Source organism: Prionailurus bengalensis, chromosome E1, assembly GCF_016509475.1.
Source record: "Prionailurus bengalensis isolate Pbe53 chromosome E1, Fcat_Pben_1.1_paternal_pri, whole genome shotgun sequence".
Lineage (NCBI taxonomy): Eukaryota > Metazoa > Chordata > Mammalia > Carnivora > Felidae > Prionailurus > Prionailurus bengalensis.
In genome coordinates, this window is record NC_057347.1 from 55,000,903 (window position 1) to 55,027,835 (window position 26,933).

The 26,933-nt window shown below is 43.1% G+C and overlaps 1 protein-coding gene and 2 non-coding genes across 4 annotated transcripts in view; 1 reads left to right on the forward strand and 2 right to left on the reverse strand.

Annotated features, from left to right (window-relative positions):
• Positions 1 to 1,617: 1,617 nt before the first annotated feature.
• Positions 1,618 to 26,933, forward strand: part of NUP85 (nucleoporin 85) — a 37,913-nt gene continuing 12,597 nt past the window's right edge. The window contains exons 1-11 of one of the 2 annotated variants that reach the window (XM_043585248.1): positions 1,618 to 1,937; positions 6,182 to 6,275; positions 9,065 to 9,227; positions 15,299 to 15,369; positions 15,903 to 15,946; positions 17,186 to 17,255; positions 18,428 to 18,549; positions 23,208 to 23,342; positions 23,456 to 23,578; positions 23,779 to 23,910; positions 24,794 to 24,900. In XM_043585248.1, coding sequence (XP_043441183.1) covers positions 1,905 to 1,937; positions 6,182 to 6,275; positions 9,065 to 9,227; positions 15,299 to 15,369; positions 15,903 to 15,946; positions 17,186 to 17,255; positions 18,428 to 18,549; positions 23,208 to 23,342; positions 23,456 to 23,578; positions 23,779 to 23,910; positions 24,794 to 24,900 — 1,094 coding nt within the window. In that variant the 5' untranslated portion in view covers positions 1,618 to 1,904. Of the gene's footprint in view, positions 1,938 to 6,181; positions 6,276 to 9,064; positions 9,228 to 15,232; positions 15,370 to 15,902; positions 15,947 to 17,185; positions 17,256 to 18,427; positions 18,550 to 23,207; positions 23,343 to 23,455; positions 23,579 to 23,778; positions 23,911 to 24,793; positions 24,901 to 26,933 lie in introns of both variants that reach the window. The other variant, XM_043585247.1, reaches the window with a different exon arrangement.
• On the reverse strand, positions 7,922 to 8,028 carry LOC122486188. The gene has a single exon (XR_006298045.1). It is a non-coding gene; the product is annotated as a U6 spliceosomal RNA (small nuclear RNA).
• LOC122486298 lies at positions 13,766 to 13,872 on the reverse strand. The gene has a single exon (XR_006298133.1). It is a non-coding gene; the product is annotated as a U6 spliceosomal RNA (small nuclear RNA).

Below are 26,933 nucleotides of genomic sequence, written 5' to 3' on the forward strand. Positions count from 1 at the left end.
CTGGAAAACAGTATGGAGGTTCCTCAAAGAATTAAAAATAGAACTACCCTATGATCCACCAGTTGCATTGCTAGGTATTTATCCAAAGGATACAAGTGTGCTGTTTCGACGGGGAACATGCACCCCAATGTTTATAGCAGCACTATCAACAATAGCCAAAGCTTGGACGGAGCCCAACTGCCCATCAACAGATGAATGGATAAAGAAGATGTGGTATATATATATATATACAATGGAGTATTAGTCGGCAATCAAAAATAATGAAATCTTGCCATTTACGACAACGTGGATGGAACTAGAGTGTATTGTGCTAAGTGAAATTAGAGAAAGACAAGTATCATATGACTTCATTCATATGTGAAATTTAAGATACAAAACAGATGAACAGAAGGGAAGTAAAAATGCTATAAAAACAGGGAGGGAGACAAAACATAAGAGACTCTTAAATATAGAGAACTGAGGGTTGCTGGAAGGGTTGTGGGTGGGGGAATGGGCTAAATGGGCAGGTGGCATTAAGGAAGACACTTGGGATTAGCACTGGGGTATATATGTAGGGGATGAATCACTGGATTCTACTCCTTAAATCATTATTGCACTATATGCTAACTAACTTGGATGTAAATTAAAATAATAATCAAAAAAGAAAAGAAACAGATCAGTGAAACTGAAACATTTGGAACATGTAGGAAGACATAGTTGGTAGGACAGTGTGGAATTTTTTGCAAAACTACATTAAATTTCATCCTCTGGATGGATGGCGGTCTTCAGAGACAAGGATCTGGATGAAATTTTGATAGCCCCGAGATTTTTCTTCCTTGCCCAACAGTCTGTATCTCAAAAGAACAAACTATTGGGGAGACGGGATTTTCCTAACCACTCCGTCGTCTTTTTTTTTTTTTTTTTTTAAACCAATTCAGACAGGCCGTTCAGCACCTCAGGGAAAGGAGCATCTTGAAATTATGTCTTGTTTTCAGATCAAATTTCTTTTCTAAATAAAAGCAGCTACTACATTTCCAGGCAGAATTTCCTACGACTTCTCTTTAAATTTCCAATTATCTTCAATTTGCTCAAAAAGTTTATTTGGAAATTTAGAAGCATTCCTATTTTCTTCCCTGTACGTGTATGTACTTGTGAATATGACATTTACAACAAACGACTCCTTTAAATTATTGGAGCACTTTTGAGTTTTCCATTAACAAATTCTGGGATTCCCTGATTTGAGTGTCCCTTCCTGCTTTTCCTTGGTGAGATAACAAACCAGTATTTGCATTTAATTAAGCAAGCCCAGCTGCCTCCATTTCACAGTTGTTTCCAGCTGCAACAATTCTGTCCACGTGCCTTTTGAGCATTTCGGGGTGGGAGTGGTGGCGACCGCCTTCCTACACAGCCCAGTGGCCCGACGGGGCTTGGACAAGGCCTGGACACCATTCAGCGAAGCAGTTGCGACTTGCAGACCCACAAGAGAGAGAATTGCCAGAGTCTGGAAACACCGCGCGCTGGCTCGCTGGCTCCCAGACCAGGCCCAGCACTCGCCCCAGCCCGCGCACGCGCAGCCGCACTGCCGCTGCTCCCGCCGTCTCGGGGGGCCTTTTCCCTGCCCGGCGCGGGGCCGTCCGCGGCGGCGCCTGACCCGGCTGGAAGATAACTGGGTTGACAGGCTGCCCTTCCTCTGTTTTCCCTGACGTGTTGTCGCCGGCAAAGAAGGGACGACACGTTTAGAGTGTGGCAGAAGGAGGATCGTGGCGGAGAGGAGAGGCCCCTACATGGGGGGTGGGGGGTTGGGGCCTGCAGGCAGCGCAGGAGGCGCTCGGGAGGGGTCCTCTCTCGCAGCCGGTTGTGAGCGGGAGGCCTGAGCTGGGAGCTTCAGCGGCTGTGGAAATTCTTGGTGGCTGAAGCGGAGCGCTATGGAGGAACTCGACGGCGAGCCGACGGTCACTGTAAGGGCGCCTGCGAAAGTGTTGCCTTCGCTGTCCGAGGAGTGTGTCTGCTTCGTCACTGCAGGCTCCCTCGAGGCTCCTTTCCCCTTCCCTCAGCTCAGTTGCCACAATTCGGAGGTCCCATTAGCAAGGTGCTTGTGTTTGGGTCGTGGTGTTCTCTAGGTGTCTACTCTTTTGTGTACTCAGAAATGCCTGGCTCGGAGGCCTCACTCCATCCCTCCTCACCCTGTCTTGTCTTCCTTGCCTTCCCATCCCATTTTTGCCTAGCTTCTCCCGTTGGGCTAGTGCTCTAGTGAGCGGTCTCGGACCACGTAGAGCAGTTGGGGCTTTTTTTTCGGCCGCAGAGCTCAGCTTCACATCGCGACACCGTGAGCTTGGCTTCTGCTTCGTGTGCCGTCCTGGCCCGAGGTTTGCTGAAAGTACATATTCTCCCCGGAGACTTCTTGTCTTTATTGCTGTTTGCTCCCACTTCTGTCTGGACTTTGACGAGAGCATATGTCGAATGTGAATGATCTATGATGTCCATAAAGAGGCTCATGGGTTTTTAGGTCGCAGACACCTACCGTTCCCCCTGCCTGGGATCCTCTCTTTTTCTCTATTAGGTTTCTCTCCTCGTTTTTCAAATGCAAGAACCTGCATCCTCTTTCTCAGGAAAGCCTTCCCTTCCCTCCCTGGCTAGGTAAAATATGTTTGTCCATCATTGGCTTGTTCTGCCCCTCTTAGCTGTTGGTAAGCGATAGGCTTCACTAAACTGCAGGTTGCCTGATCTTGCTTTTTAGAAAGTCGTATCTTTGCTTTTTAGAAAGTCGAAATGTGCCTCCAGTTTTGAGCTAAAGCCATCAGATTGCAAAGCAGTGTCTGAGAAAACCGAAAATTAAAGATGGGGGTCATTTCACAGCTAACTGGACAAAACGAGACCTGAGATCTTAAATAGCAGTTAACGTGGGTTGTAACTCCAAAAAGTTTACTGCTGCAGAGTATTAAAATTTGAAGATCTATATAAAGTACTTGAAATATTTTATATGTATCTGGAGGGACTATGTCAGTGTCCGCAGGAAGAAAAATTAGAATATCAGAGTTGCTGAAACTTCTACTTTTTTTTCCTCCCCCAATGGAACTTTTTCTTCCTTTCTTTCAGCTTTTTTTTTTTTTAAGTTTATTTATTTATTTTGAGAGAGACAGAGTACAAGTGGGGGAGGAGCAGAGAGAGATGGAGACAGAGGATCCGAAGTGGGCTCTATGCTGACTGCAGAGAGCCTGATGCAGGGCTTGAAGTCATGAACTCAACCGTGAGATCATGACCTGAGCTGAAGTCGGATGCTTAACTGACTGAGCTGTCCAGGTGCCCCTGTTTCAACCTTTTTTTTTTTTTTTTTTTTTTAATGTTTAAGTTTGAGAGACAAAGAGCTTCAACGTGAGTCGAGAGAGGCAGAGAGCAAGGGAGGCAGAGGATGCAAAACAGGCTTTGCATTGACAGCAGAGAGCCTGATGCGGGGCTCGTACTTAGGAACCATGAGATCATGACCTGAGCTGGAATCAGATGCTTAACTGATTGAGCTGCTTAGGCGCCTCTTTTCAGTTATTTTAGAGAGAGCAAGCAGGGGAGAGGGGGAGAGAGAGAAAGAGAATCTCAAACAGTCTCCACACTCAGTGTGGAACCCGATGTGGGCTCAGTCTCATGACCCCGGGATCATGACCTGAGCCGAAATCAAAAGTTGGATACTCAACCGACTCAGCCACCCAGGTGTCCCATTTGCTTATCATTAAGGCCTGTGAAGGCCAGTTAGTCATCACATTTAAAGATGTTTATGTATAGATTCAAAGTAGAGGGTAGAATAATCTTTTAGTTCTTTTTCTAGACCAGTGGTTTTATCCTTTTGTTTCAAAGATACTTAAGAAATGTAAGTTTTGGTTTTTGTTGCCTTTTTTATTTTCTTCTAAGACAAATATCTAGAAGTAGAATTGCTGGGTTATAGGGTAGATTCATATTTAGCTAAAATAAACTCATTTCTTCAAATACCATTTTTGCACCAGCAACATGTGGGTTCCAGTTGTTCCACATCCTCATCAACTCTTTGTATGGTCGGTCTTTTTATTTATTTGTTTGTTTATTTTTTATTTATTTATTTTTTATTAAAAAAAAATTTTTTTTTCAACGTTTATTTATTTTTGGGACAGAGAGAGACAGAGCATGAACGGGCGAGGGGCAGAGAGAGAGGGAGACACGGAATCGGAAACAGGCTTCAGGCTCTGAGCCATCAGCCCAGAGCCCGACGCGGGGCTCGAACTCACGGACCGCGAGGTCGTGACCTGGCTGAGGTCGGACGCTTAACCAACTGCGCCACCCAGGCGCCCCTGTTTGTTTATTTAAAAATTACATTTATTTTTGAAAGAGAGAGAGAGGGACAGAGCAAGAGCTGGGGAGGGGCAGAGAGAGAGGGAGACACAGAATCCGAAGCAGGCTCCAGGCTCTGAGCTGTCAGCACAGAGCCCAACGTGGGGCTCGGACTCATAAACGATCATGACCTGAGGTGAAGTCGGATGTTTAATTGAGTACCCAAGTGCCCCTGTGTGGTCAGTCTTTTTAAATTTTAGCCATTGCCATTCTGGTGGGTATATAGTGGTACCTCATTATTACTTTGATTTGTATTTCCCTAATGATGACAGATATTGAGCATCTTTTTATATGCTTATATATGAGTCATCTGTATATCTTCGGTGAAGTGGCAGTTAAAATTTTTTGCCCATTTTGTTATTGGGTTATTTTTATTAATGAATTGTAAGAGTTCTTTGTATATTCTAGATATCAAATAGGTGTTTTGCAAATATTTTCTCCCGGTCTGTGGCTTGTCTTTCCATTTTCTTAACAGTGTCTTTTGAGGAGCAAAAGTTTAATGTTGACGAAGCCCCAATTTATAAATTGTTTTGTAATTTGTACTTTTTTGTCCTCTCTTTGCTTACTTTAAGATCAAAAGGTTTTCTACTGTGCTTTTCAAGTTTTACAGATTTTGCTCTACATTTGTTTCTAACTTTTATTTTGTCTATGATGTCAGGTTTATTTTCTGCATGTGGGTACCCATTTGCCTCAGCAGCACTGTGTATAACGTTTCCCCCTTGCCTTGCCCACTCATCCATTAAGAGTCTACTAAAACATCCTCTTTTGTGTTTTTCTCTGCTTTGGCATTTTTCCACTTTTTTTTTTTTTTTTTTTTTTTACTGCCTGTTTATTGGACTTCCTCAGTAGACTGCTAGCATTTGGAGGACAGAAACTGTATTACACATTGTATTCCTAGAGCCCAGTACGGAAAAAAGGCTTACTAAACATTGCTTAGTTGTTGAATGACTGCATTAGTTCTTCCTAAGAACTGAGTGCATTTGTCTTGATAACAAATTTATCGTCTGCCAAAAATATTTATGGAGTGCCAGTTTTGTGCCACGTTCTCTTCTAGGCAGTGAATGAGAATCCCGGAGTCCTTTGCCCTTGTGAGCTTTTATCTATTTACAGGGAGAGGCAATAACCATGTAGGAGAGTCATTTCAGGCACTGAGAAATGCTGTTGCAGTCAGGTGAGAGTTGATGGTGGCTTGGATTAGACTGGTAGACGTGGTAAGTGGTTGGATTCAGGCTTATTTAAGAGCAGAACAGGATTTACTGATAGATTGGACAAAGGCGGTAAGGGAAAGAGAAGAATCACAAATCAGTCCTAACAATTGGGGAAAGCTTTGCTCCAGTGGGGGGAGAATTGGAGATGAGCATCAACAGTCCTTTATTGGTTCTTATGTTATGGATATAGCTCTATACCTAGGTTAGGTAACCTATAAAAGTGTGGATTAGGTAGTTGGATGTATGAAGCTGAGACTCAAAGGGATTGGTCTGAGTCAGAAAAATTGAGAGTCCTCATCTAAGAGATGGCACAGAAGCCATGGGATTGGAGGGCTCCTTTTAGTGAATAACAAACACTTCAATTTCTCTATTTTTTTAAATTCCCTTTTTCTGAACTGTAGATCACTAAATTATCGTATAGTAATTGTTAAGTGGCAGGCTGGGTTGAGGTGCCCGACAAAGCTCACTTGCTTATTCGGACTTTAACAGATTAGTTTGATCTCAACCACACTCAGCTGTATACATAGAGTAGCACTTAACTTTCATGAACATTGATTTCTAGGGTTATACTTGCAAATCAGTTGAAAGCGAAGCCTTTAGTAAAAGTAAGTTTCTTTGGCTTTTTTTTTTTTTTTTACTAGTTGATTCCAGGAGTGAATTCCAAGAAGAAGCAAATGTGTTTTGACTGGGGTCCAGGAGAGATGCTGGTGTGTGAAACCTCCTTCAACAAAAAAGGTAGGTTTTTTTTTTTGTTTTTTTTTTTTCTTCCAGATTATCCATCTTGGCACATTTGGTTGTTTTCTTCTCTCAGATTTGACTGAGGCAAGAAACAGTTAAACTTATTTTGTACCGTTTTCACTTTTGAAACTTTAGCTATTTAAGATTTTCATTAACTTATGAGACCTGGCAGATGTTGAGTCCAGGGGAAAAAAATTAATCTTCCAGGTGTTAAAGGTTTCTTTTATTTATTATTATTATTTTTTAATATATTTAAGTAATCTCTACAACATACGTGGGGCTTGAACTCAACCCTGAGATCAGAAGTAGCATGTTCTACCCACTGAGTCAGCCATGCACCCTGAAATGTTTCCTGTGTATTTAAAAACTTCAAGTTTTTTCCCCTTCTTGTCCAGAATCACTAAATTCCCTTTACATCAGCCCCTTTATTGTGAAACTGCAGATCTATGAAGACTTTGAAGTCCTTACCTTTTATTATTGTGAACTTAATCGAATTCTGTAGGCTGTTGATAAAAGCACAAAGGATTTGGAGAGTGAAGTGGCTCTTCCTTATTCTCTAAGTTCCATCAGGTTTTGGACATGGATCGATCTCTCTCTCTCTCTCTCTCTCTCTCTCTCTCTCTCTGTTTTTTTTTTTTTCTCCCTGAGAGAGCATGAGCCAGGAGGGGCAGAGAGAGAGGGAGACAGAGAATGTCAAGCAGACTCAGCACCACCAGCGCAGAGCCCCATGTGGGGCTTGAACCCATGAACTATGAGATCATGACTTGAGCCAAGATCAGTTCAACACTCAACCAATTGAGCTACCCAGGCACCCTGGATCTTCTCTCTCTCTCTCTCTCTCTCTCTCTCTCTCTCTCTCTCTCTTTTTTTTTTTTTTTTTTTGGATATTCTCTTTCTGATATAGACTTTTCTAGTAAGATAAAACTAAATTTTGACATTTGATTTTGCTTTCTTTTTTTCAAGACGAGTCTTGGGGAATGCTGAAGATATTTTTGTGCAGATCTTTGACAGGTTATTCAAATGTGGAGGCTTTCTTTTATTATAGAGAGGAGATGGAGCTAATGAAAGTGTTAAAATTTTGGCAAATCGTGTGCAGTTCATGCAGATTTATTTATTTGTTTGTTTATTTAATTAATTTATGGGAGAGTTCGAGTGCGCGAGGGGAAGAGAGAGAGGGACAGAGAGAGTGTGGAACCCAGAGCAGGGCACCAACTATGAGATCGTGCCCTGAGCTAAAGTTGGATGCTTAACCAACTGAGCCAGCCAGGCACCCCGATTTTATTTATTTTTTAAGTTTATTTATTTATTTAGAGACAGAGCACTTGAGTGCAAGCAAGGGAGGGGCAGAGAGTGAGGGGGACAGAGGATTTGAAGTGGTCTCTGTGCTAACAAAGAGCCAAATATGGGGCTCAAACTCGTGGACTGAGATCACGACTTATGCCAGAGTCGGGCACTTAACTAACTGAGCCACCCAGCACCCCTGGTTTGTTTGTTTGTTTGTTTGTTTGTTTTTTAAAGTAGGTTCCATGCTAAGTGTGGAGCTGAGTGTGGGGCTTGAACTCATGACTCTGAGATCAAGACCTGAGCTGAGATCAAGAGTCAGACACTTAACTGACTGAGTCACCCAGGTGCTCTGGTTGTTTTTTTAATATGGAAGCTTCATGAATTTGCATGTCATCCTTGCGCATGGGTCATGCTAATCTTCTCTGTATTGTTTGAACTTTAGTATATGTGCTGCTGAAGTGAGCACAGTTCATGCAATTTTTAAGTGATGTAGTTTTTCTTGATTTTGTAGTTAAGAATTGTCCCTGATGTTGCTAACTATTTCTGGGATATTTTGGTATTAAAGATTTCAAGGTTGGCAGAGCTATAGAAGCTGCCAAAGGGACAGTTGTTCAGAGGAGAACCTTCTTTGAATATGTCTGTCCTCTTTTCATACTTAATGGGAAGGCTTGTCAACATTTGATAGTTTGTCCTCAATTGTTGAAAACGTGAGGTTTACATCTCTTGCAGTCTCATCAGAGATGAGCCATTGAACATCATCATAGCTTGTTTGGGAAGCTGTTGCCTAAGAAATTTCCACAAATTGGTTGTTTATATTTTATCATTGTAGAGCCTTTTTATCAGTGTTGCAAAATAGTTCAGTTAACTTTTGATTCTTTGCTTTAGGACTAATGGCAGTACAAAGTGATATAAAAATTTTACTTGAATTTGAGGTTATGTAAAATTTTGTCTGTAGATTTATCATATTTTTTGAGTTATATTTAGGCTAGTATGAAGTGAGTTTAATTTTTTTAGTATATTTCAACTGATGGAGGCAAAAGTTAGTTCCAAAATAAGCCAGTGAGAGGGGACCTGGCTGGCTCAGTCAGTAGAGCATGTGACTCTTGATATCAGGGTTGTGAATTCAAGCCCCATTTTGGGCCTAGAGCTTACTTTATTTTTTTAAACATTTTATTTTTAAGTAATCTCCATACCCAGTATGGGGCTTGAACTCAGCCCCAAGATCAAGAGTTGCACGCTCCACTGACTGAGCCAGCCAGGCACTCCAGGCCTAGAAGTTACATTAACAAAATAAAATAAGCCAGTCAGTTGAGGAGTAAAGTCTGAAAGTAAACATGTATATTAAATAATTCATGTGTGGATAATTGATAAATAATTCATACTTTAAAAAATGAAATCTAGCAAAGTAGCTGAAGCTGTTGTAATTAGATAACTCAATTTAAAAATTATAGAGTTGTTATATGAGAGTAATGGTGATCGATGTTAAATTTTTCCTGTTTCAGAAAAATCAGAGACTGTGCCAGGTTGCCCCTTTATCTATATCATCCGAAAGGATATAGATGTTTACTCTCAGATCTTGAGAAAACTCTTCAATGAATCCCATGGAATCTTTGTGGGCCTCCAGAGAATTGAAGAAGAATTGACTGGAAAATCCAGAAAAGCTCAGTAAGTAGGCTGCTGGTAGGTACTGCAGTCCACAACTAAAGCGTGAAAGCCAAATGAACTGCCTCGTCCTTTTGCATGATGGATGGAGTGCCTGGAGAAATAAGGGGCTCCTGGTTCTATTTTGAGGCTTCTGTCCTGGGCAGTGGAGGTAGGTAGGGATGAAATGTCTTTCAGGGACTGTGCAAATGGCTGTTGATCGATTTGGTGGCGTGATAAACTTTTTGTTTGTTTATATTCCTGTTTCATTTACCCTGCAAAGAAGAAAATTTAGGCCAAATAAGCACCTGAAAATCACTGAAAGAAGTCCCACTGTGGGAAGATTTTGGAATTATCTTACTATAAAAATGAGTTTAAAAAAGTAGTTTTATTGTATCTTTAAAGAATTATTCTCAAGGCATTTTTGGTAAGAGACCAGAAAACTATTATACTGTATATAGACTAGGGTTGTTTGAAGTGTGGTTCATGCGGTAACTGCATCAATATCAGATACTTGTTAATGGCAGATTTCTGGGCCCCACCTCAGATCATAAAAATTAAAGTTTCTTGGGGTGGATCCTCAAATCTAAAATCTCCAGGTGAGTCTTAAGCACCATGGAGTGTGAGAACCTTTATGTTAGTTTTTTATCAGTGTCCATAAATACAGTTAGAGCATGGGCAGCGTTGGTATTTGTATTGGGGGAAAAAAGTTTTTCCTTCCTGTTGTGTGTCTCCTTTGTTACACACTACTGCCATATTCATTTCTTTGTTTTTTGTTTGTTTGTTTTAAATGTTTATTTTAGAGAGAGTGCATGCAAGTGGAGGAGGAGCAGAGAGAGAGGGAGACAGGATGTGAAACGGAGTCCTCGGTCCATTCGGACAGTAGAGAGCCCAATATATGGCTCGAACTCATGAACTGTGATGACATGACCTGAGCCAAAGTTGGACGCTGAACAGACTGAGTCACTCAGGCTCCCCTTGTTTGTTTATTTAAAATTTTTTAAATTCATTTTGAAAGAGAGAAAGCATGAGCGGGAGAGGGGCAGAGAGAAAGGATAGACCGAATTTCAAGCAGAGTGGGGAGAGAGAATTCTAAGCAGGCTCTGCACTGTCCGTGAGATCATGACCTGAGCCAAAACCATGAGTTGGACACTGAGCCGACTGAGCCACCAGGCACCCCCATATTCACTTCTGATGCCAGATGTATGGCACCAAACAATTCTGTCACACCAGCTGGGTATCCTATAATTTTTTGTGTTTTTTTTGTTTTGTTTTTTTTAAGTAAGCTGTATTTCCCAGTATGGGGCTTGAACTCACGACCGGAAGATAAAGAGTGCATGCTTGGGGTGCCTGGGTGGCTCAGTTGGTTACTCATCTGACTCTTGGGATTCTGTCTCCCTCTTGCTCTGCCCCTCCCCAACTTGCTCTCTGTCTCTCTCTCAAAAATAAAAAGTCACATGCTTTACTGACAGCCTGCCAGGTCCCCTGGGTATCATATAATTTAACTCAATTTTGACCCTATCTACCTGGAGATCAGATTTCATAGGTTAAGGGCTTAGTCCCACAAGACTGTTCCCTGCTTCACATGTGAATTGCAGTTAGTGCATTCCCACGTTACTTAAAGCATTTTTCTGGCCCAGCTACAAATTGGAGGTTCCCAAACCTCCTCATGTTCAATGAATTTGCTAGAGTGGCTCACAGAACTCAGGGAAACACTTAGCTTACCAATTTATTAAAGAATATGATAAAGGATACAGATGAATAGCTAGGTGAAGAGATAAATAGGACAAGGTCTGGGAGGGTTTGGAGTACAGGAACTTCTGTCCCTGTGGAGTTTGGGTGTGTCTCGCTCGTGGTACGTGGATTTATATACCCACCTGGAAGTTCTCTGAACTCCATACTATTGGGATTTTATGGAGGGAGGCATGATCAATTATTAACTCCATTTCTAGCCCCTCTCCCCTCTCCAGAGAGGTAGGGTGCAGGGCTGAAAATTTCTATTTTAATTTAATTTAATTTTAATTTTATATTTTTAAATGTTTATTTTTGAGAGAGACAGAGCACGAGCAGGAGAGGGGTGGAGTGAGAGGGAGACACAGATCTGAAGCAGGCTCCAGGCTCTAAGCTGTCAGCACAGAGCCCGACGCGGGGCTCGAACCCATGAACCGTGAGATCGTGGCCTGCGCTGAAGCTGGATGCTCGACCCACTGAGCCACCCAAGCGCCTCTCTTTTTTTATTTTTATTTGTTTTTGAGAAAGTGTGTGATTGGGGAAGGGGGAGAGAGAGAGAGAGAGAGAGAGAGAGAGAGAGAGAGAGAGAGAAAGAGAGAAAGAGAAAGAGAAAGAGAGAAAGAGAGAAAGAGAATCTTAAGCAGGCTCCATGCTCAGTGCAGAGCCTGACATGGAGCTCTGTCTCAACCAGGAGATCGTGACCTGAGCCTGTTGGGCTCTATCTCAGGAACCAGGAGATCGTGACCTGAGCCTGTTGGGCTCTATCTCAGGAACCAGGAGATCTTGACCTGAGCCGAGATCATGAGCCAAGATCAAGAGCTGAGATCTAGACTGACTGACAGGCCACCCTAGCACAGCAGAAGATTTCGGTCTTCTGTTGATGGCTGAGTCTTTCTTTGACCAACCCCAATCCAGGAGCCCACCCAGAATGGCCTCAATAGAACGTAAGGTGCTCCTGATGCTCTCATCACTTAGGAATTCACAAGGATTATAGGAATCTTGTGTCAGGGACTAGGATAAAGACTAGATGTTTCTTTCTTTCTTTAAAAAAAAAAACAACTTATTTTTGGGAGAGTGCAAGATGGGGAGAGGCAGAGAGAAGGGGATGGAGGATCCTTTTTTTTTTTTTTTTTAAAGAAAGATTTTTAAGGTTGTTTATTTTTGAGAGAGTGTCTGCACACAAGTGGGGGAGGGGCAGAGAGAGAAGGAGACACAATCTGAAGTAGGCTCCAGGCTTTGAGCCGTCAGCATAGAGCCTGACAAGGGGCTTGAACTTAATGAACTGCTAGATCATGACCTGAGCCAAAGTTGGCCGCTTAACCTATTTAACCTTCCAGGCTTCCCTGTTTTAAATTTTAATCTATCTTTCTATCTTTCTTTCTTTCTTTCTTTCTTTCTTTCTTTTCTTTCTTTCTTTCTTTCTTTCTTTCTTTCTTTCTTTCTTTCTTTTTTTTTACATGTTTATTCATTTTTGAAAGACAGGGAGAGACAGAGCACAAGCAGGGGGTGGGGTGGAGAGAGAGGGAGGGCACAAAATCTGAAGCAGGCTCCAGGCTCTGAGCTGTCAGCACAGAGCCTGACACGGGGCTCGAACTCACAAACTGTGAGATTGTGACCTGAGCCGAAGTTGGATGTTCAACGACTGAGCCACCCAGGTCCCCCAGTGTTTGTTTATTTCTGAGAGAGAGTAAGAGCATGAGTAGGGGAGGGGCAGAGAGACAGACACAGAATTCAAAGCAGGCTCCAGGCTGTCCACACAGAGCCTGACGTAGGGCTTGAACCTATGAACCATGAGATCATGACCTGAGCTGAAGTTGGTTGAAGACACTCAATCAACTGAGCCACCCGGGTGCCCCAGGGGGACAGAGGATCCTAAGTGGGCTCTGTGCTGACGGGTTGATAGTAGCGAGCCTGATTTGGGGGCTTGAACTCATGAACTGGGAGATCATGACCTGAGCCAAAGTCGGACACTCAACTGACTAAGTCACCCGGCTGCCCCGATGTTTATTTCTTATAAATCACAGTATCACAGTATTTTACTTCCTCGTAAAATTTTACAAATGACTCATTCTGGAGGATACCCTAGTCAGCTTCGGGGGGATGGCAGAGAGGGAGGGAATCACTGGTTTCAAGAGGCTCTGGTAATAGAATATTGGTGACTCAAACATCATTATTCTAAGAGAAAAACATGTCGAAGGTCCTGTAATTCCTGGAAGGCAGGGAACTTGTCTTATTTATGTGGGCCCTCTGTTCCCACATACCCTTGCACGTTTATAAAGTACGTGCTCTAAGGGCATCTGGGTGGCTCAGACAGAATCAAGAGTCAGCATTCACCTCTTGATTTCGGCTCAGGTCTTGATCTCATGATATGTGAGATCAGTATGTGAGATTGAGCCCTGTGCTGTCAGTGCAGAGCCTGCTTGGGATTCTCTCTCTTCCTCTCTCTATGCCCCTCCCCCTTGCTCTCTCTCAAAATAAGTAAACATAAAAAAAATAAAATATATGCTCTAAAATGTTGAATGAATGAATGAATGCCATCCTAATGGTGGGGTGATAGCTCCTGTTCTATGTATCAGGGTTAGCATATCACCTTATTTTTTTGGCTGAATTATTTATCTGGACCTGAATCTTGGCAGTGAAAGGGGATGTGGGGTAGTGAGGATTGGGTGAGGGAATACGTGCATATTGCTTTACCTCCTGCCAGTCTTGTTGTAGGTCATATGCAGAATGTTGCTATTCTTTTTTTGATTTAATTCCAGGATAATTAACATACAGTGTTATGTTATTTTCAGGTGTGCAATATAGTGATTTAACAATTCTATATGTTCTAAAAAAATATGGAACACTTCACAAACTTGAATGTCATCCTTGCTCAGGGGCCATGCCAGTCTTCTCTGTATTGTTCCAATATTAGTATATGTGCTACTGAAGGAAGCATGCTGTTCATTTTTAAATGGAACGAATAGGTGGTCTTTAGGTCTCTTCTTCTAGAACTGTTTTTGTTGCTAAGGACTGCATCTTGGTAACTAAACCAGTTACTTTCTTGTGGATGTTTGTTATGTTTTGTCATTTTCTTTTTTTTTTTTAATGTTTATTTTGAAAGAGCGTGCATGCATGTGTGCTCACAGGAAGGGCAGAGAGAGAATCCTAAGCAGGCTCGGTGCTGTCAATATAGAGCCCAATGTGGGGCTGGATCTCATGAACCATGAGATCATGACTTGAGCTTAACCGAATGAGCCACCCAGGCGCCCCGTCACTTCCTTTTTTAAAAAGACTTTATCTTGAAGTAATTTTGGATTTACAGAAAAGGTACAAGAATAATGGATTACTGCATATCCTTCATCTAGCTTTATAATGTTAATATCTATATGTTACCATATTACTGTCACTTAAACCAGGAAACTTAAACATCAATGCAGTATGCTTGAAGACTTCATTTGAATTTCACTAGTTTTTACACTAATGGCCTTTTTTTCTCTTCTGTGACTGAGGTTGCATTTAATTTTTTTTCCCATAGTCTTCTTTATGACTTTGACACTTTTGAAAAATATTGGCCAGTTATTTTGGTGCTGTCCCTCCATTTGGGTTTGTCTGTTTTCTCATGATTGGACAAAGGTTATGTATCGTTTTTGAGATCATGCATTTTTAGTAAGAATACCACAGAACTGGTATGATGTGTCTTCAGTACATCATATTATGGGGTTTATCATGTTGAAGTTTTATTACGGAGTTTATTGACCTTCATCACTTGGTTAATGTGGTTTCTACTGGGTTTCTCCACTGTAAAATTACCATCTTTCCTTTGTAACTAATGGGTATTTGGAGGAGAAACTTTGAGATTATGCAAATTCTATTTCTCTTTAAATTTTCAACCATTATTTTTAGTGTCTATCAGTAGATCTCATTTGCAACAATTAATATCACTATGGATTCGGGGATATTTATTTATTTAAAATAATTTTTTTATGTTTTTATTTTATTTTTGAGAGAGAGACACAGTGAAAGCAGGGGAGGGACAGAGAGAGATGAGATAGAATCTGAAGCAGGCTCCAGGCTCTGAGCTGTCAGCGCAGAGCTCAACGCAGGGCTCAAACTCCCGGACTGCAAGATCATGACCTGAGCTGAAGTCAGACGCCTAACTGACTGAACCACCCAGGCGCCCCTCTGGGATATTTTTTGTACTCAATGGGTTATCTTGTATGTTACTTATTTTTATGCTAAAGTTGTTCCAGCTTAGGCCGTTAAGACTCCTTCAGGTTGGCTCCTGTATTTGAGCAAGCTCTTATCTTCTATTGCAGACTTCCTTGCTTTTTGTCACTACAAGATGCTCCATGTTCCTGTTGTATGTCATTTCATTTTTGTAGATTGGTCCGAGTGAGTAAGAACTACCGATCAGTCATAAGAGCCTGTATGGAGGAAATGCACCAGGCTGCAAGTAAGGATTTTGTGTGTGTACATGTTACAGTAATTGAAATGTTTGTCAATACTGCAAGGTAAAGTCTATTTGACTTTACAGTTCAAAAATCTTACTTTCCCATCTTATGTAACCTAATATTTTGGCAATCGTCTTGAGTACGTTTTTCAAGTTAGAACATATTGAGTTGACAGGTGTGAGACTAACGGCCAAATTAAAGATCTTTGAAATCATATTCCCAGTTCTTTTACTTTCACAATTTAAAATCACCATAACCTTGAGAGCCATGTGATTTCTGGGTGCTGAGTAAAGTCTTTTATAACATGATGGTCTCTGTTCTGTTGCAGTTGAAAGTGTTGCTTGTAACTTAAGGGCATTGGGTTTGCAAATCATTGATCTGCAACAAAGAGATATGAAGCACTTTTTAAAAACTTACAGTGAAAATTGGTAGTCATTAGAGGAAATAGGCACAAGCAAAGAACCTTGTATATGAAGCTATAACTATGAGACTAAAAGTTTCATTGCTTACTTCAAAATGTTTTGTGTTTTGTTAGTTGCTGCTAAAGATCCAGCCAGTGGTCGCCAGTTCAGCAGCCAGGTAGGGGCACCGCCTGCCTTTGTTGTCCTGGCACCGTTATGTCCTTCTGCATCCTCAGCACCCACCTGGGGTGGCTTTGCAGTCATTGTTATGTACAAGTTTTTCTTACCAGGTAGACAGGCAACTCCTTGGGGACGGTAAGGATCATCTTGAACTTCTTGGTGCCCCCTTCAAGGCATAATGCATTGGAACACAAGGGTGTGCCTGATAAGTACTTGTATGAATTTACAATTCTTTTTTTTTTTTTTCAACGTTTATTTATTTTTGGGACAGAGAGAGACAGAGCATGAACGGGGGAGGGGCAGAGAGAGAGGAAGACACAGAATCGGAAACAGGCTCCAGGCTCTGAGCCATCAGCCCAGAGCCTGACGCGGGGCTCGAACTCCCGGACCGCGAGATCGTGACCTGGCTGAAGTCGGACGCTTAACCGACTGCGCCACCCAGGCGCCCCTGAATTTACAATTCTTATGGGGAAATATCAGTCCTAACCACATTCTGTCACCTGAGGTAGTGAACTGAGCTTTTGGAACCACTGCTTATTTTTATAAGCTGGACTCAGCTCGTGACCCAGCATTTTTACTGAGTTGTTTATTTTGTTGGAGCTGGAAGATGGCTGAAAGAATTCTCTTTCTTTGGTAGAATCTTGATAGTGTTCAAGCTCAGTAGTGAGTAGGGATTGGTGCAGCAAAGCATTTATTTTCTCTGAATAAGGTCGTCTGTGTTTTTGTATGAAAGGATGGTGGGGAAGGGGACTGAATATTTCCTAGGGCAGGGTCCATACCTGACTTATTTTTGGGTCTTATATTAGGTTTGCTTTTTAGTAGACTTTCTTAAACTTTAGTCCCTTGATACCACCTTCATGATTTTTGGTATATCTGTAGAATTCTTAATATTATTTACTGAATAAATTTTTCTAAAAATCATCTTCCATTTTACTCAGAGCCTCTTTCTAAATCCTAATATTCATCAAGACCATGGGCGTGATGGGCTAATTATATTTTTCTATAACGCACATTAAACTAAAATGAGAACTATTAAAAAAAAACAATGTTAGTCTGCGTACCATCCCCTAAAATTCTCTCACTGAATTCCCTGTGGGAAATCCTGTGGGATTTCCATAGGAATATTCAGTAAATGTTGGGTTAATAATGAATGACCATCATGTGCTTCATTCCTTTGCTCTGAGAGCAAATATCAGGAATGTTTTCAGTTACAGTCTTGTCTCCATTTCTTCCTTAGGTCTCCATTTTGTCAGCAATGGAGCTTATTTGGAATCTTTGTGAGATTCTTTTTATTGAAGTAGCCCCAGGTGAGCATGGAATCATCCCTTCCCAACATCAAAGGTATCTACCTTTCCTGCATGTCATGATGAGAGTTTAATTGCCCAGAATGCTCTTTTCATCACTCTACATCAACGTAACCATCAGAAAGTTGTACGTAACACCCAAAGAAGCCTGCCATTTTGTCACCTCTTAGAAAATGCCTCCTGAAAACCTAAAATGTTAGGCTGGTGGCCCCTGAAAAACACCAGTAAAACATGTTAAACTGCTGTATGATAGGGGTGGTCAGTATTTATGTTGTGGACTGGTCAAGCTTGTGAAAGTTTTAGGAGAAGTCAGGGGAGGGGCATGGAATGGGTTCTCCCTCCTAGCCTCAGAAGGAGCCAACTCTGCTTACTACTTGATCTCAGACTTCTGGCCTCCAGAAGTGTGAAATAATAAAGGTCCGTTGTTGAAAAATTTAAAAGAAAGAGAAACTTTTAAGGATGTGAGGGATTATATGGTGGGAGGCAAAGTCACTTGGAGAATTCTGTCACCAGTGATTGGGGCAGGGGCAGCTCTACACGTGAACTGTCCATTCTGAATTATTGGATGTTCTTGAACCAAATTGTGGGCGGTACGGTATCCTTGCTCTCTGTGGAGGTGCTGCAGGCTTTTTTTTTTTTTTTTTTTTTTTTGTATCTCTTGATAGTTTGTTTGCTGTTACCCATAAATGAGTGTTAGTAATCTCTGTAGTCATAGCTTTTTACTCCCATTCCTGCTAAAGTCCTGAGCAACTTGAAATGAAAATTAGTTGTTTCTATGTTTACTGCCTCCAGTATATCTTGAGGGCTGTTGCTGTGTTTCTGTCATTGTTGCTTACCTAGCACCTAATCAGTACCAGTCCCTAAATGGCTGTTCCTTACCTGGCCATTGCACACTGCATCGTTGTGAAGAATTGGGCGTGGTGAAAGTGGTGAGATTCAGCCCTATCAAAGATTCAGTGAAAGGTGGAGCTGCCTGGCTCAGAGGAAGTATTCCTAAAGGTCCATTTGTCAGCCCAGTCCTTTATTCAGGGCCATATGTGTGCCCACCTACGAGGGATAAACCACTTCTCCATAGTTCTCTTCTCTGCCCTATACTTTCTGTCCGTACTGTGGGAAAGTGGAATTTGCTACAGATGAAGCTGAGGTTTGTGTGTGACAAGAGTCTTTCCTCCTAGCCGGCCCTCTCCTCCTCCACCTCCTTGACTGGGTCCGACTGCATGTATGTGAGGTGGACAGTTTGTTGGCAGATGTCCTGGGCAGTGAGAATCCAAGCAAGCATGAGAGCTTCTGGAACTTGGTAAGGACCTCATGCAGGTTGGGCCTTCCTGACTTTCACCTCACAGTGTTTTCCCAGTATTCATAGGCAGGCCTGAGGGTTGCCTGCTGAGCCTGCTCACACTCAGAGTAGCTCTTGGGTCTGTGATTATGGAGATGCTCTTAGATCTTTGCTTCCCTGATCCACAGAAGAGTTTAGAACTAAGTTTTCGTGTAAAAAAAAGTAATGCTTTGTAGGCTTTCTGGTGAGCAGAGAAATTTAGTTTCTTTGTGAATCTAAGGAAGAGAAGAGAAGATGGGGTAATACAAACCTGATTGATAGGGGCTGGGGGTGGGAGCTTAATGTAAATAAACATGAGGGGTTTTGAGGTGATAGAAATGTTATAAAACTGGATTGTAATGATGGTGCACAACTCTGTAAACTTACTACTTAAATAGGTGAATGTTGGTGGTGTGTAAATTATAGGTCCATACAGCTATTAAAGATTGATGATCCTGAAGTCATTTTGGATTATCAGTTTGGGAGTCAACAGGTCTCAGGGGCGCCTGGGTGGCTCAGTTGGTTAAGTGTCCAACTTTGGCTCAGGTCATGATCTCGTGGTTCGTGAGTTCGAGCTCCATATTGGGCTCTGCACTGACAGTACAGAGCCTGCTTGGAATTCTCTCTCTTCTCTCTCTCTGCCTCTCACCCACTCGCACTTTCTCTCTCTCTCAAGATAAATAAAAACTTAAAAACAACAACAACCGTGAAGAAGGTCAGCATGTCTCTTGGTGTTGTGTGTGTGTATGTACGTATGTATGTATGTATGTATTCTGTGCCTATGAAAGCAATGCTTTTTTCCATTTACCTTTCCTGACTTGTGACCCATTTGGGAGGGCCTGGGGAGAAGATTGCAGTTGACCTGAATAATGGAAGGTTGATTAAACTTACAAAATATGGAATTCAGGTAAAGAATTGTTGCCTTCGAGACAGGAAATCTTGGGCCCAGATTTTGAGTCTCTGATTCATTCACTGAATATTTATCAAGCACTCCTGTTTGCAAGGCACTGGGGAAAACAACTATGACCAAAGTGGGCAAAGATTCCTGCTCTTCTGAGTCTTACATCTTGGGTGGGGAGACAGAAAATAAATACAGAAACAAGTAAAATACGTAGCATGCCTCACAGTGAAGCCCAGTGGTATGGAGAGCAGGGGAGTCCGGGAAGGCCACCCTCATGAGGTGATATGGGAGGAGGGGCGCTGGGCCAAAGGAGGGGAAAGAGCATTGCAGGCAGTGAGACCTGCAAGCGCTCTGACCTGGAGGCACAGTGGGACGAGGAGCAGAGGGAGCAAGGGCTGGAGTTGGGGAGGTAAGGGCAGAGAGCCAAAGGGCCAGATCATAGGGCCCCCTGGACTGTCCTAGGACTTTAGCTTTGAGAGAGGCTGTAGAGCAGAGTGGTAGGAACATGGTCTGTGGTGCCAAACTGCCTGGGTTAGCATCCCAGCTCTGCCTCTAACTAGCTGTGGGGTCTTGAATGAGTTATTTAACTGCCGTTAGTTTCTTCTGTGCAACAGGGATAGTGATCAGATCATGTTTAAGATCATGTAATGATGAAATTAAAGCACATAAATGTGTGTAAGCTGGTTGATAGACACAGAGCTCCTGTTTTACCTTGGAGTCAGATGGGGTGAGGGGGGCTTTGGAGAGCTGAGCAAAGGTACACCATGATCTGATGTAGGTTTTCAAGGCTCTCTGGCTGCCCTACTGAGGACGGAGCAAGGGCAGAAGCAGAGACCAGTCTAGAGGCTATGGTACTAAACCAGGCAAAGATGTTGGGGACTTGCACAAGTGTAGGAGCTGAGCAGAGGAGGTCGTGAGAATTGATTAGATTCTGGTGCAGCATACAGATACAGTTGGTGAGATTTGCTAATAGATTGGATGTGCATGCGTTGGATGTGCGTGCGTGTGTGTGTGTGTGTGTGTGTGTATAAGAAGAGAAGGTAGGATCATCAGGTTGGTGAGTTGGAGGCATCTGGGTGTTTACTTTTAGACATGCTATGTTTAAGATGCCTATGAAATCCAAGTGGAGACACTGACTAAGGCTGTAAGATATACAAGTCTGGAATCCAGAGAAGGAAGTCCAGGTTAGAGAAATTGGGGATTTGTCAGCATATATATCCTTGGCTTTTTTCAGCATGACTTAGTAAGGGAGAATGTTACTATGTATGTTTTACATATATACTTGTGTGTATATTACTGTTGATTGTCATTATTCATAACGGTTAGGGTCTGTAAAGTTGCCTGGAACATTGTATTACTGATTACTGTAATACAGGGTTCTTCTGGCCTCTGATCATGTTTTGTCAGCTGATCAGTATGTAACCTTGTGTTATATATGTTTTTGTTTAAAAAGATACCTTATTAAATATATATTATTGATTCCTGGGGTGCCTAGGTGGCTCAGTCGGTTTAGCGTTCAACTTCGGCTCAGGTCACGATCTCACAGTTTGTGGGTTCGAGCCCTGCGTGAGGCTCTGTGCTGACAGCTCAGAGCCTGGAGCCTGCTGTGTCTCCCTCTCTCTCTCTGACCCTCACCCGCTTGCACTCTGTCTCTCAAAAATAAGTGGATATTAAAAGAAATTTTTAATATATATCACTGACTCCTTAACATTGAACTCATGGCTAAAAGCCTTGTAATGCATGCCTGAATGAAGCTTATCTGACCTGTATTTTCTCCCTATCGGCCTTCATTAACACTTAAAAACACTGTATAGGGGCGCCTGGGTGGCTCAGTTGGTTGAGCGTCGGACTTTGACTCAGGTCACGATCTCGCAGTCCGTGAGTTCGAGCCCCGCGTCGGGCTCTGTGCTGACAGCTCGGAGTCTGGAACCTGCTTCCGATTCTGTGTCTCCCTCTCTCTGCCCCTCCCCCGTTCATGCTCTGTCTCTCTCTGTCTCAAAAATAAATAAACGTTAAAAAAATTAAAAAATAAAAAAAATTAAAACACTGTATAGCACTTCACTATGCTCAGAGGCTCAGGAAAAAGCACAGACATACAGGGGAGCCTGGGTGGCTCAGTCGTTAAGCGTCTGACTCTTGGTTTCTGCTCAGGTCATGATCTTACTATGGTTCATGAATTTGAGCCCCACATTGGGCTCTGCACTCCCAGCACAGAGCCTGCTTAGGATTCTCTCTCTCTCTCTCTCTCTCTCTCTCTCTCTCTCTCCCTCTCTCCCTCTCTCCCTCTCTCCCTCTCTCCCTCTCTCCCCTTCCCGCACTCACATTCTGTCTCTTTCAAAATAAATAAACTTAAAAAAAAAAAAGACTGAAAAAAATATACAAAAAAAGTGGTACTAAATAGATCCTGGAAAAGATACTTGTTTAGTGTTAGTTGATACAAGAAGGTAGAGCACCACCTATTTAACCTCAGCTGCAAATGTGCATATCAAGTGACTCAAATTTTTTGCCATTCTACACATGTCCACAAGTAATGATGAAAGTACATCATATAATGATTTGGGGGTTACAAGTAGGCAAATTCAGAAACATGAAATCTATGAATAAACAGGATTGACTATATTGAGTGTATGCATCTGTGCATCTGTTTATTTGAACTGAAACTTATGAATCAATTTGTATTTGAAAGATTGAACTGAAACTTATAAATCAATCTTATTTATACTCTGCCATCTTCTGTTTTATTCATTAAGTAAATTCTGCGTCTAACGTGGGTCTTGAACTCGTGACTCCAAGATCAAGAATCACATGCTCTACTGACTGAGCCAGCTAGGCGCCCTTATTTCATTTTTTTTTTTTCTTCAAAGTTGATTTATTTTGAGAGATAGCAGGGACAGGGGAGGGGGCAGAGAGAGAGGGAAAGAAAGAGAATCCCAAGCAGGCTCTGCGCTGTCAGAGCGGATCCTGTCACGGAGCTTGATTCCCATGAACCACGAGATCATAACCTGAGCCAAAATCAAGAGTTGGATGCTTAACCTACTGAGCCACCCAGGTGCCCCCCCCCCCCCCCATCATTTATTTTTAAAATGTTGGTTGCAGTGGTGCCTGGATGGCTCAATTAAGCCTCTGACTTTGGTTCTGGCCATGATCTCACATTTCGTGAGTTCGATCCCCGCTTCTCACTCTCTATTTCTGTCCCTTGCTCACTTGTGCCCTCTCGAAAAATAAAAATTAAATAAATATAAGATATAAAATAAATACTGTTTAAAAATTTTAAAAAAGGGGGCGCCTGGGTGGCTCAGTTGGTTGAGCATCTGACTTCGGCTCAGGTCATGTTCTCACGGTTTGTGGATTCGAGCCCCGCGTTGGGCTCTGTGCTGACAGCTCGGAGCCTGGAGCCTGCTTCCGATTCTGTGTCTCCCTCTCTGTCTGTTCCTCCCCTGCTCATGCTCTGTCTTTCTGTCTCTCTCTCAAAAATGAATAAAGATTAAAAAAAAATTTTTTTTAAGATATAAAATAATAAAATGTATAATATATAAAAAGTATGTTGGTTGCAATCTGTGGGTTACAACATGCAGTTTGAAAAGTATGGTTTAGGTTAAAACCATGAGACTAGATGAGCTAGATTACCTCTGGAGGAAAGGAACTATCATACTTCCCCAATGTAGGAAGTTAAAATGTGGATCGAGGAGACTGACTTCCAGGCCTTACTTGAATGCTTATGTTCTTGGTGTCCTCCCAGGTGACCATCTTGGTGCTACAGGGCCGGCTGGATGAGGCCCGGCAGATGCTCTCCAAAGAAGCCGACGTCAGCCCCACCTCTGCGGGCATGTGCCGAATTCTGGGGGACCTGATGAGGACAATGCCCGTTCTCAGTGTATGTGGGAGCAGACCTGCTCTGTTGGGCCATGAGATATGGGTTTGTTCACTAAGCACAAGGGGTCACTCACTGTGAGTGGCAATGGCATCTCACTGTGTCTTTCCCCTTAGCCTGGAAACACCCAGACGCTGACAGAGCTGGAGCTGAAGTGGCAGCACTGGCATGAGGAATGTGAGCGTCATCTCCAGGATGGCACGTTCGCCTCCAGTCCTCACCTGGAGTCTCTCTGCAAGGTCTGTGGGAAGGAAGTTCAGGTTGGGGTCCAAGTTGGAGCTGTGGTTCCAGTGCAGCAATAGCAGGAACATGATGGACAGGGCTGTCCATCATCTCTGTCATGAAGGAGAGAGCTTTCAGACCAAATGCTCTACTTGAGATTAGGAGAGTTAATAGAGAAGTTGCCCCTGGAACTAAAGGAAAATGTCTCTCTCCTTAGATCATGCTGGGAGATGAAGCTGCCTTGTTGGAGCAAAAGGAACTTCTGAATAACTGGTATCATTTCCTAGTGACCCGGCTCCTGTACTCTCATCCCACAGTAAAACCCATTGACCTGCACTTCTATGCCCAGGTGAGCCTGAGCTTTAAGGAGTGGGAGGAGGGAGTAGGAATCATGGGGGTAGTTCATTTTCAGTGTGTGGCCTCTTTGAGTTGAACCTCCCTGGAGAACAGGAAAGGTCTTTCCTTTTGCACCCCCTTTTTATTTATTTATTGATTGATTGATTGATTGGGACAGAGAGAGACAGAGCATGAACGGGGGAGGGGTAGAGAGAGAGGGAGACACAGAATAGGAAACAGGCTCCAGGCTCTGAGCCATCAGCCCAGAGCCTGATGCGGGACTGGAACTCACGGACCGCGAGATCGTGACCTGGCTGAAGTTGGACGCTTAACTGACTGCGCCACCCAGGCGCCCCTGCACCCCCTTTTTTTTTAAGTTTATCTTTTTTTTTTTTAGTAATCTCTACCTCCAACTTGGGGTTCAGACTCATGACCTCAGAGATCAAGAGTTGCGTGCTCTTCTGACTGAGCCAGCCAGGCTCAATCAATTAATTGAGCAAGAGACAGCATGTATGCATGAGCAGGGTAGGGGCAGAGGGTGAGAGAGAATCTTAAGCAGGCTCCACGCTCAGTGCAGGGCCCAATGCAGGGCTCAATTCCAAGACCCTGACATCGTGACCTGAACCAAAATCAAGAGTTGAATGTTCAACCAACTGAGCCATCCAGGTGCCCCTCTTTATTTTTTAAGTCATCTGTCCCCAACATGGGGCTCAAAGCATGACCCCAGAGGTGAAGAGTTGCATGCTCTTCCAACTGAGCTAGCTCAGCATCCCCTACTTTGGCCCTTTTTGAGGGACCCATCATCCTTCTCCAGGGTTCCCTACACAGAAGCCCTACCTGCCCCCTTGAGTCTCTGCTTACATCTGGGAATTGAGTTGGTCACCACCTTTCCACAGTCCAGCCTTGACCTGTTTCTGGGAGGAGAGAGCAGCCCAGAACCCCTGGACAATATCTTGATGGCGGCCTTTGAGTTTGACATCCACCAAGTGATCAAGGAGTGCAGGTAGGACCTGCTACACCCCCACCATTCTGTCTTGAGGTGTGCAGTTCAGCGGCATTAAGTGTATTCCCAGTGTTGTGCAACCATCACTACCATTCTTTTTTTAAGTTTCGTTTTACTTTGACAGACCATGCGCAAGTGCACATGTGCACAGGAAAGCAGGGGAGAGGGAGGGAGAGAGAATCCTAAGCAGGCTCCACACTATCAGTGCAGATCCCGATGCAGGGCTGAAACTCAAGAACTGTGAATCAGACACTTAACCGATGAGCCACCCAGGCGACCCTCCACCATCCTTTTTTAGAATGTCTTGTTCCTTCTCACTGGTGTCTTAACTTTCTTCCCACAGACATGCTCTTCTCCTAGGCCACATGTAGGTAGATCCTGGCTTCTCTCTGGACAAGCTTGGGGACCTTCCTAAGGCTTGGGGGCTACTTTATTTACAGCAGTTTTCATTTCAGGGATGTTTACTTGAACAACATTGCAGTAAATTTGGTATTTAAAATCCATAAAAAGCCAGCAGACCTATTTCTTGGAACCTGATGGATATGCATACCACCTTAAGGGACAGTACTTCTCATTAGTTTCCCTCTCTAGTGAGCCAAGGGCTACCACACCAGCAAACTGCTGGTTGAGTCTGTTTAGAGCAGGGATTCTACACCACCCCTCTCCTCAAAAGGGTATCTTGTCATCGCATTGAACCTTCAGCAAGGCTGGAAAAGGAGTATCAGACATAATGAATCACAGGTAAAGCTTACTAGGAGTTTCCATACATAGGAAGTCAGACACAATTTATCTTCCCTTCTTGTGCATCCTGGACAAGTGGGTATTGAATTGAAGACTCCTGGAAGGGAGAGAGTTGGGAACTATAGCAGATGACCATGCTCAACTATCAAATTCACTGATCTCGACTGGATAATTTTTAATAGATTTGGGCAGTGGGAAGGGATCCTTTCCTGCTATGCTCCTGTTGGAGCGAAAAGAGAACCAGGGCTTGAAGAAAATGGTGCTAGATTTGGAGAAAGAAAACCGAGTTTTATGTCTATATATCCTTTTCACAGACCTGTAGTTGGAGCTGGAAGGTGACTCAGAATCCAGCTGATGAGGGGCATCTGCACGGAACCGTTAGTGAGAATCACTTACAAAGGCACACACGTGTCATTATTTGGCTTTGCCATTGCCTCAGCCTATAATTTGGAGTAATAGGCATTCCCAAATATACTGTCTGTTATAGTACTGGGTTATTTCCATGAAGGCTTCCTTCATAAGCCACATCTGAATTTTTAGGAACAAATCAGATTTGAACAGAACCAGGAGGAAGGATAATGAAAAGGGAAAACACCCTGTTCTTTGCAGTGACAGTAGAAGAAAAAGGGGAATGCCAGAGAAGAGGAGTGGCTTTCATGAATGCCCCAGAAAATGGCATCACCCTCCTCCTACTCACACATAGGGATCAGGCTCTCAGCCCCTCAGTCTGAGCACCTCTGTCTCCTGGCAAGCAGGAAAGAGTCTGAAGTATTTCTGTTTGCTATAAACTTTGGAGTGTAGGTTTTTCTAAAACATTTTTTTAACATTTTTTTTTCTTTTCTTTTTGAGACTGAGTGTGAGTGGGGGAGGGGCAGAGAGAGTGAGATACAGAATCCGAAGCAGGCTTCAGGTTCTGAGCTGTCATCAGAGAGCCTGACTTTGGGGCTTGAACCCACAAACTGCGAGATCAAGACCTGAGCCAAAGTCGGACACTCAACCAACTGAACCACCCAGGCACCCCTGGAGCTTGGGTTTTTCTGATCCGGGAGCTACTTCCTACTCTGTTCTGAAAGAGGCACCATAATGCAAGTCTTGAAACCTCATCCCAGAAACTGGAGGAAAGGCTGAAGTACCTTTAGAGAGAGTAATAGAGCTTTAGGAATGTGCCCTCCTGGATGGGGAAGGATTGGATTTGGCATTTTACGAACACTTGGTTTCTCTTGGTTTGTACCAGTCAGACCCAAGCTTGGTTCCTGGGAAAGTGGGGAACGTCTGGTGTTGGGCCAGTGGGC